The sequence below is a fragment of the Tenrec ecaudatus genome, chromosome 10 (genome assembly GCF_050624435.1).
Source record: "Tenrec ecaudatus isolate mTenEca1 chromosome 10, mTenEca1.hap1, whole genome shotgun sequence".
NCBI classification, from domain to species: Eukaryota; Metazoa; Chordata; class Mammalia; order Afrosoricida; family Tenrecidae; genus Tenrec; species Tenrec ecaudatus.
This window is the reverse complement of record NC_134539.1, coordinates 156893935-156904497: the sequence shown is the minus strand read 5'-3', so window position 1 is coordinate 156904497 and position 10563 is coordinate 156893935. Positions and strand designations below refer to the sequence as shown.

The 10563-nt window shown below is 55.3% G+C and overlaps 1 protein-coding gene across 1 annotated transcript in view; it reads right to left on the bottom strand.

Moving 5' to 3' along the window:
- LOC142460102 (E3 ubiquitin-protein ligase RNF213-like) overlaps positions 1-10563 on the bottom strand; it is a 134456-nt gene that overhangs the window by 113644 nt on the left and 10249 nt on the right. Inside the window, exons 3-6 of the mRNA XM_075562324.1 lie at positions 2326-2856; positions 1980-2090; positions 1378-1550; positions 249-407 (exon numbers count right to left, since the gene is read on the bottom strand). Coding sequence (XP_075418439.1) covers positions 249-407; positions 1378-1550; positions 1980-2090; positions 2326-2856 — 974 coding nt within the window. The remainder of the gene's footprint in view (positions 1-248; positions 408-1377; positions 1551-1979; positions 2091-2325; positions 2857-10563) is intronic.

Here is a 10563-nt window from a genome sequence, read left to right as displayed (position 1 = left end):
TGCATCTCCACCACATCACCCCCAGAGCGGCGCCCCAGTTGTAAGTGAGAGCGTGCGTCCCAGGCTGGAGAGAAAGGCGCCCGGTGAAATGCACCCCCGGGGACGTCTGTTTTGAAGCATTCTGATTTCCAGAAGACTGTAGACGTTTATATTGATTTAAAAAAAACATTCTCTAAATACATGCCAAGGACCAACCATTCTGTGCATCTCGCTCAGGGCCTGGCAGCGGTCCGAGGGGGGGCACTTACCTGGAGAAGTTCATCTCACACACTCGCCGGCTCCACTTGGGCACCCCCAGCTCCTCTCCACCCCTTACGATCACTTGGTGCTGGTTGGAGTTGAAGGAGAAGTCTTTGGAGACAATGGCGTGGAAGTGTACCATGATGCCTTCACCAGGCCCCAGAGTGCTGCCAGAGAGCCAAACAGAGACCCACTTAATCCCTCACTCTTCCTTCCACGGGACATGCCTACACGCGCACTCCTTTCATGCCTGGTGTCTCTGTCTCTCTGTCTCTCTGTCTCTCTCTCTCTGTCTCTCTCTCTCTCACATACACACACACTCTCTCTCTCTCTCTCACACACACACACACACACACACACGCTCAGTCACAGGGACAGCTGCGTGCGCACATGGACACCAACCCATTGCCCTCAACAGGTCTGGTGGGGCCGCATCCACCCCGTGGGAGAAAGTAACAGGACACCGGGGGAGTCTCAAGGTCTTTTGGAAAACAGGGGGTCAGGCCATCCTTCTGAGGCGCCTCTGGGTACGTCTGAATTGCCAACCCTTCGTGGAAGCGTTCACCGCACATGTATCTGAACAGACACCCACACCTGCACACATGCCACACTTGTCTGGGGTTTGAGTGTCTGGTGATCCTTTAGAGGCAAACAACCAAATGTCCCCACGAGCAGCCGAGGTGTTCACCAGGACTGGGAAGTATGGCAAAAGGCACGAAACCCCTCTGCGCCAGCTCGTTGATGCCCTGAAGGACATTCCCAGCTGCTACTACCCGGCGCTGGCAGGTAGGGTAGCACCTCCTGGTTTCAGCAAGGTGTGTGCACACCCCTACAAAGGACCAGCGCCCCTGTCCAAGGTGATGGAGGAAGGTGGGTTCAGAGGGTAGAGAGGAATCCAGGGCCGTCTGAAAGCCTGGGGTCGGGGCGGGCTCAGAGCCAGGGGCCCCCTGGGAGAGCAAGTCACCCACCCAGGGGATCAGCAAGGGTCCCCACAGCCCACACCCACACGAGCCAAGAGTCAGCAAGCAACCCTGCGCCAGCTGCGGGCCCTCGTCACCCCCCACGCATCGGTGGCGTGCCCCTGGCTCCCAGGGCGGCTGCCCCCGGCTGCCCCACCCACCCTGGGGACACACCCACCGCTCCACCTCCTGCGCATGCACTTTCTGGTTGCGCTGCTCCTTGTGGGTCTTAGCCTGGGCAGGGTCATCTCTGCGACCCCCTGCTGGTTTCTCCCGGTCCTCTGCCGGGGTTTTCCCGCCTTCGCCTGCTTTCTCTCCAGGAACGGTCTTCTTGCCCTTGGACTCTGCTTTCTGGAACACAGCCAGACACCAGTTGTACCACGGGCAGCAAGAATCCATTGTCTCCCTGCCCAGACCCTTCATGGTTGTCCGTCCACTCCCCAAGCCCCTGACCCCAGCAGCAGTCACTGCCTGCCCCAGCACCCCCATGAGGCACTGCACCGGCTGCCCAGCTGCTCTTCAACAATGTAGCCACACACCACCCAACCATACAGCACCACAGGGCCTTTGCACCAGCTGTCCCCTCTGCCCGCAACATCCTCACTTCTAAGGCCTGTGCTCCACCACCACCAACCACCTCCTGCTGGAAGAGGCCTGCCCAGCTGCTGGCCACAAGGGCACCTTCCCTCTGTCACCCCTCCCATATCACCACAGGGGCAACAGGGCAGGGTCTTCCCCAGAACCAACACCCATCCAGCTGGACAGGGACCAGATGCTAACCTGGCCTTGTTCCTTGGAAGCAGGGACGCTGGCTGGCGGTACCTTCTCTTTGCTGTCCCTGCCGCCCTCCCGTGTTCCTCTGCAGGCTGGCTCCTCTGCCGCACCCGCAGCCTGGAAGAAACAAAGACCCCAAACCTCAGAGCCAGGGACGGGGAGGCTGAGTCAGGGGTCAGGGTCAGCTCCATCACAGCCCCTGCCGTGGGCCCTCCTGGCACCACCCACCACCCACTCCAAGTGCAGGGAAGCCTGTGTGAGGGAGAGCCCCCCAGAGAGAGCAGTGACCCAGAGCCACACACACACTCCCGAGCATACCAGCCACTGGCCACTGATTTACGCCTGAGCTCACCTCTGAGGCCGGGGTCCCCGCCTGCTCCCTGGCGGCCTGGGCTCCTTCCTTGGGCTCAGAGTCGGCCCCTTTTGACTCCGCCAATGGTTGTGTCTGGGTATCACTGGGATCTACGGGGCTGCCCCCAGGGGCAGCTTCGGGAAGGCCAGCCACCCCCTGCGAGGGGCTGGGGGGTTCCTGAGGCCCGGTGCTCATCTGGGCCTCTGCTTTGGACGATGCTTCTGCTCCTCCATCCAGAGGGCAGCTGCTGGCCTTGACCACATCCCCAAGGGGCCCTGTGGGGCCATTGCCCTCCATCTGTGTCTTGCCCAGGCTCACATCCTGGTTCCCAGCCTCTGGGCTGGGTAGGCTCTGGTCAACAGGGGACTGGCTAGGCTGACTGCTCACACCGCCTTGCTGACCGTGGCCTTCAGGGAATGCCAGAGAGCCCAGGCTACTTGGGGCCGAGGGAGACTGGGGCAACGAAGTCAGCTCATTAGACGTAGACGCCCTCTGATTCTTCTTCCTCTTCCTCTTCCTCTTCTTCTTGTTCTACACAAAAAAGAAACACACACTTGGTGTCTTGAACAGACAGCTCCACCCCCGCCTCACCACTCTCCACGGCTCAAGAGTGAGCAGCTGTCGGCCACCCCATGTCCACAGGCCTGGTCCCTCAGCGAGCCCTTGCTCTCAGGCAGTGGACCGAGCACAGGCACAGGGCCGGGCAGCAGCTGCCACACGCCGGGTTGTGCCACAGCCGGCTCCACACTGAGTTATCCCCGTGGAATATTCCACAAAAAGCAGCCCAGCTGAGCTTTCCTGTGTCACACTGATGTATGGGGGGCCAGGGGGGCTTCCAAAAGTGGGTGGGAAAATGGAGCTGAAAGAGAAAGGCATTTCCACACTCTTGAAGCCTCCCCTCCCCCGCCACACACACATGGATGTTTGGAATCGAGCTTTTTACTCCCGTCAAGAGTTACCACCGTGGAAACCCCCAGGGGCAGGTCTACCCTGTCCTATAGGGTCGCCGTGAGTCAGAACCCACTCCATGGCAGGGAGAGGGGACGAGCCTCACCCATGAGGGGAAGCAAGTAAGTGCCTGATCTAGAAGACTTTTCTTCCTTCTTAGGGTCTGAAACCAGGAGTCCACCCCACAGAGGCGGCGGTGAAAGTGACAACAGCCAGGGCAGCCGGTCTGCAGCATGCTGGGGGTTGGGCTCATCATGGATGCAGCCTCCCACCCCCTGGTTGGTTCCAGCTCCCAGTGTCCGCCTGTGACGGAGCAGAGCCGCCCCCTAGGGGTCTGGCAGGCTGAACTCAATAAAGAGGTAGGTATAGGTGCTACAGAGCGGTGCAGGCCAGCTGAATCCCACCATGGGCTCCCTGCCTACAAACCAAGCCCATAACCATCAAGAGAATCCCGATCCTCTGGAGCCTCCTGGACAGGGTTGGACTGCCCCCGAGAGCGTCCGAGACCATCACGTGGCAGCAGCACACTGCCACGTCCGCCTCCTCATTCACAGAGGAACTGCCTGGTCTGGACGGCTGCTCAGCAGCCACACATGTCACCACAGGGAGCCCCAGGCTCCTCTGCCCCATAGAGAGTGAGCAAACCCCAGGGGCAGCGACACCCCACGAGGAGGCCAGGAAGCTCCGGACTTCTGAGGCCCAAGCGCTTCCAGGGCACACATTACCCCCCTTTCCCTGTGACACCCCCAAACATTGCAGAAAACAAGAGATGCTAGGGTTTGAACACCCAGAAGCTAGAGTCGGTTCATCAGGGCCTCCCCATACCAGGCGGCCAGGGGCCCAGGCAGGAACAGAGGCCATGGCCACAGTTGGTGACTGGAGACCTCCCGGCTGCCCCTTTGTGCTTCGGCCCTGCAGCTCCTAAGACCCAGGCTCCCCTGCACTCTTTGAGGGGAGGCCATAGGGTGCTGCTTGTGGGGCTCCCACATGCCAGACGAGGTGGCTTCCCAAGAGACAGGGGCCGGTGGGAGCGGGCATGAGAGAACTAGGAGGCACACACAAGGAAGAAAGCAGAAACCCAACATGAGCAATATCCTCATTGCTAAATCAACACAGGGCCTGTCCGCTCAGCCTTTCCAAAGAGCCAGAATCCATGCGGTGTTGGATCATGGGTCTGTGTGGCTCAGCAACGGTGCCACACACGAGCCCTGATGCTGTGAAGAAGCTGCTGCGTGGTGGTGGTGGAGGTGGAGGTGGAGGTGGTGGCGGTGGTGGCGGTAGTGGCGGTGGTGGTGGTGGTGGTGGTGGTGGTGGGTGTCACCGAACTGGATGCAGTTCCAAGCCACCCAACATATAGCAGAATGGAGCCCCACCTGGTCCCGTGATGTTGGGGCCCACTGCTGCGGCCACTGTGTCTGTCCATCTCATCAAGGGCCTTCCTCGCATTCACTGCCCCTTACTTGCACAGTGTCCTTCTCCAGGAGCTGGTTCCTCCTGATCACATGTCCAAAGCATGTGAGACTACGGCTCCCCATGTTCGATCTAAGGAGCTGGACGTTTTCCAAGATAGATGTGTGGATTCTTTTGGCAGCCCGTGGAACTTCCAATATTCTCCACCAGCACCATAATCCATTTTCCTTCCGTCTTCCGTATTCAATATCCAACTTCCACATGCATAGGAGATGACTGGAAAGACCACGGCCGGGGTCAGGCACCCCTCGGTCCTCGAAGGAACCTCCGTGCTCTTCAACACTTGAAAGAGGTCTGTGCAGCAGACGGACCCGACGCATTTCCCCAGGCATCCTTTGGTCATGGAGCAGGGACACATCACAAGCGAGGCCAGTGACCCTCCCTGATGTGGTGGTGTGGCACATAAGCATCGGACTGCCAACTCTGGCAGTTCAAACCCCACCCCCACCCCCAAGCTGCTCCGCTCCCGGAGAAAGTTGAGACTACCTGCAACCCGTCCAGATTGACAGCCTAAGAGACCCAGTAGAGCAGGGGTTCCCAAAGTGGGGGATGATGCCCCCCCGGGGAGCAGCGCTGGAACAATCCGGGGTTCCATCAAAGCAGATGCCTACACTCTCCAGGATTAGGGGCCAGAGTACAAAAGTTTTCATTGGGGCAGTAGGCCAAAGAAGTTTATAAATCTCTGCAGTGAGTCTGAGTTTTGTTTTCATGTGCTAACCACAAGGTTGTTGGTGCAAACCCACCAGCCGCTCCAGGGCAGAAAGATGAGGCTTGTCTGCGCCCAAAAGGTTGATGGCCTTGGTGACCCTAAAGAGCAGTCCCTTTGGCCCTGCAGGGTGACTGTGAGTTGCAGTCGACTCCATGCAGTTGAAGATCTTTAGAGCCAATGGGGACTTTCCTCATGGTGTGCCCTATCTCCTGACTGGAAAGAAGACATTTTGCCAAAACATTCTTCCTCTTCTCTCTTGCCATTGCCTGGCCTGCAGATTTTCAGACGCAAGCCTGCAGGAGTCTCCAGTCAGCCACCTCATCTACGGCCCTTAAGTGCCCGGCCCATACATTCATTCAAATAAGTCTATCTGTCTACTGACCTCCATCCTCTCTGCTCCAGTCTCCCTCTCCATTTCCCTAGAGAACCCCAAGACAGGATCAGCCTGGAGCTGGTCTCCAATCACACACAGAGCCCGCAGGGGAGCCTTCACCCCACTCTCTATCCAGGCTGCTGCTCAGTGTCTGCAGGGGCAGTACCCACGTCCTCCCTCGGGCTCGGGCCCTCCTTTCTTCGCTTGCTGGGAGGGTGAACAACAGCGCCCGGTTCATCCAAAACCTCCAAGCCAAGTCCCTCTTGAGACAGCACTCTTTCCGACATGACAGGGCTTCAGTGGCCACTCCAGAAAACCCCCCACAGACCCCAACCTGGGGACTGCTTACTCTCAGGTCACCCCACTCAGGTCTGGCAGACGGGGAGGGGGCAGTCCTGGCTATCCACCGGAGGGTGAGAGAAGATAGCATCAGGGAAGGAGGGGGTCAGAGCCTGTCCCCACCAGCAGATTCTAACACACCTCATGGGGAAAGTTGGGGGGGTCCAGGTCCTAAGACCGATTCCAAATGCCCGGGCTAGTACTGCGAACAGGGAGGCAGCTGCGGGGACAGCCACAGACAAGCAGTCCTTGCAGGGCACCCCAGAGGCGGCTCAGAGAATCAGGCACTGGCTGAGTGGGGACACTCCTGCTGCCCACGCCCAGGGATTTCCAGACTGCTCTTTGGACAAAAGGAAAGGGAGACCCAGAGCACTCACTCTGCTACCCTGGACCACATCATCCCTCTAGTCCAGGCCATAGGGTGGGGGTGGGTGGGAAGAATGAAGCCCCCTGAGCCAGTCCCCAGTGCCAGGGCATCTGCAGCTGGTCCCTCGGTCTGTGTACACCACACCTGGAGGTGTGTGCTGCCGCACTTCCAGCTGTAAACCCCCTTCAGTGAAAAGGCTGGCTTAAAACCCGAAACCAAACTCACTACCATCGAGTGGATGCTGCCTCACAGCACCCTAGGGGCCAGGGTGGAGCTGCCCCTGTGGGTTTCCAAGACTGTGACTCTTCCCATCTGTAAGAAGCCTCGTCTTCCTCTCACAGAGCTGCTGGTAGTTTCAAACCGCTCCATTTGCTGTTAGAAGCCCAACACGTAATCCACTGCGCCACCAGGGTGGGAAGTCCAAGGCACCTCAAAGGCACCTTGCTGAAGACAGGAATTCCGCAGCACTTTGTCCGATCACGGTGCCCTGGGTCCACTGTCACCATGCCCCAAAGGTCACCACGGAGCCATGAGCAGACGCTGCCCTAGTCTCCCCCACCATCGGGTGGCCAGAGACCAAGCGGTCATGGAGTCAGCTCCAGCTGGTGCTGCTTGGTCACAGGCAACTGCTGACGTGTGAGCACCTGGTGCGATCCACCTCTGCCAGCAAGGCCCTCGTTTTCCCAACCCTCAACTCCAGGGGCCGGCCCCCCTGACCACGTGACCATGTGGCATTCTCACGTCGAAGGGGCACTCTGGCTGTGAGTCCTCCAAAACCGGGCTGCTCAGTCCTCGGGCAGTCATGGCGTCTTCAGTATCCATCACCAACCCCATCATGCAGAGACCCCAGTTCCCTCCAGTCTCATCTCATCGTGGATGGGGAAAGTGCCCTGGCTTGGATCAGGTGCCCCTGAGTCACCAAAGTAACGTCACTGCTCAAGAACACGTTAAGCAGGTCTTGTGCAGCAGACTCACCCGACGCGACGCAGAGTCGTTTCAAAGTTCATCCACATGGGAGTGAGTACCGATACTCCCCCCTTTCCACGACACTCCGTCTGTGTCCAGAGAACCGTGGCTGGGTGGCACTCCACCGCACACTGAGAGACCCGTCCCAGCACGGGACACACCAGCTCCTGAGTATCAATCTGTGGTTTGGCACGGTAGCCTGTACCTCTTTCACTTCCCAAAGTTTGTCTCAAAGCTGGGACACGGTACATGTGTGCAGATCATTTGTGTCATGTGCGTTGGTCCATTTTTCTATTAAGTGGGTAACTGGTTGGTCCTCAGTTTTTTTTTAATCATTTTATTGGGGGCTCATACAACTCTTATCACAATCCATCCATCCATTGTGTCAAGCACATTTGTACAATTGTTGCCATCATCATTCTCAAAACATTTGCTTTCTGCTTGAGTCCTTAGTATCAGCTCATTTCCCCCCCTCCCTCCCCGCTCGCCCCGCCCTCATGAACCCTTAATAATTTATAATTATTTTGCCATACTTACACTGTCCAATGTCTCCCTTCACCCACTTTTCTGTTGCCCACCCCCCCAGGGAGGAAGTCACATGTAGATCCTTGTAATCGGTTCCCCCTTTCCACCCCACCCTCCCTGCACCCTCCCGCTATCGTCACTGTCACCACTGGTCCTGAAGGTATCATCCTCCCTGGATTCCCTGTGTTTCCAGTTCCTACCTGTACCAGTGTACATCCTCTGGTCTAGCCAGATTTGTAAGGTAGAATTGGGATCATGATAATGAGGGGCAGGGGCGGGAGGAAGCATTTAGGAGCTAGAGGAAAGTTGTATGTTTCACTGTTGTATGCTAAACTGCAGCCTGACTGGCTCATCTCCTCCCCATGACCCTTCTGTAAGGGGATGTCAAGTTGCCTGTTTGGGACCTGAAGCGGCATCTGAAGGACTCACGGAACCAAGGGTGGTAAGTTATATGAATAATGCAGTTGACCTTGGCAAAAAGTAGAGACATGGGATATCCTGTATGTATCTACAGAGAATCTATATTGCAGTTTTGAAAGTCATATTAAAGACAACTGGGGTAGAAGTCCCAACTCGGACTTTTAAGAAACTTTTTGCTTCTGTACATAAGCATTGTTATTGTTTAAACCCTGAAAACAAGAATTAATGAAATGTCAAAGTCTGGAAACAGGTGACTCGTGCTTTGCGAAGGGCACATCTAAGGGGTGAAACCATTGATCCTGATGTTTGGCCATTAATGTCTTTAGTTAAAATTGCTTTAAACTCTTTTCAATTAAATACTGAAAGTGAAAAAGAAAAACCTGCTTGTGAAAATGTTACGGGAGCTGCCGAGATGGACCCAGCTAGTAATCCCCTAAATGACAAAGTTTATGATGGTCCTGAAGTTGAATCTTCTTCTTCAGATTCTTCCTCTGAAGAGGAGGAGAAGTTTCCCATAGCTGAGGAATTAAAGAATCTGGTTTGTCAAGTAAATAAAATAGCCGAACGTCTTCAGTTAGATTCTGGAAAGATTGTTGTAGAACCGACAGTCCCTTATTTTGAAGAAAAGCCTCCAGCATGTCCAAAGAGAATAAGGCTATGCCTCGAATTCCAGCTGAGAGATTGAAATTATTCTGTGAGTTAAATGAGACTTCTTTACCGTCTCCCATTTCCACGGCTGCTCTTTGCCCTGCTATTAGAACTCAGATGGCTGCTAATGCCCAACCTCCCAATGAATGTGTGCAGTGTGATCATGAAGGGCAGGAGTGTAGGATTTTGAAAGCTTTAAAGGAAGCTGTACACTCTTTTGGGGTACGGTCAGGGGCTCGTCCACTCTTAAGTTACTGACAATATCATGAGTCCCTCAGATTGGGATGCTTTAGTCAAAACAGTGCTAACCTCTGGCCAGTATCTCCCGTGGGAGCTTGGTGGCGTAAGGAAGCCGAGAAGCAGGCTCAGATGAACAGGCAGCCGCTGCCAGGACCGACTTGTGAACAACTGACTGGAACTGCTCCTTTGGCTGCGACTGCTCAGCAAGCCATCTTTGGGGATGAGATTACTGAACAAGTTCACAATCGATGCTAACGTGCTTGGCAAAAATTAGATGAAACGAGAGGAACAGAAAAAATATTTACTAAAATTTTACAAGGACCTAATGAATCTTTGCTGATTTTTTATCCCGTAATTTTACTGCTGTCAAGCGTGCTGTGTCTTCCCTTGAGTTGCAAGAGGTACTTCTGCACACCTCAGCCCTTGAGAATGCTGACGCTGATGGGAGAAAAGGCGTGCAGCCCTTTCAGGTTGGTGGGGGAAGTGAGAGGATTATGCTAGGGCTTGTAGGGACATTGGGACAGCAGGATAGATTGCCCGTTTAATCTATTACATGCTACTCCTGGAAGTGCTGCTTTAGATCTTATCATTCCTCGTGATCTGTCACTGGAATCTTCTCAAGGAATTGTCACAATCCCTCTCAGTATTTTTGGACCTCTCATTTTAGGTGGGAGCAGTCTAAGTTCTCAGGGAGTGTTGGCTCACACCGGCGTGATTGGTCCAGATGATACTGGAGAGATCTCTGTAATGATGTCCACTTCTAAACATATTCAGCTTTCAAAAGGTCAAAGAACTGCTCGATTACTACTATTACCTTCTCATAAAGGCAAGGCTGCTTCTGTCAAGAGGAAGGGAGGACATGGAGGCACAGGAACACATGTGTTTTGGCAAACATTTTTGGGAGCTACGAGGCCTCACATGGTGGTTTTTTGAAAATGGAATTCAAATGACTGGTCTCGTTGACACAGGCGCTGATGTGTCAACCTCACAACTGGCCATCAGAGTGGCCCGTTCACTCTGCTGTCCCTCCTTGTACTGGGATAATTACGATGATTAACATTCAATGAAGTGCTTCTGTTTGAAAATGCTCCGGTCCAGAAGGACAGATGGTAAAATCACAACCTGATAGAGCTGACGTTCCCGTAGCTCGGGGGGGGGGGGGGGGGGGGGGCAGAGATTTATGACCACAATGGGGGCTTTTGTTTCTATTTGCCCCCCATCTCTCCTGTGGCG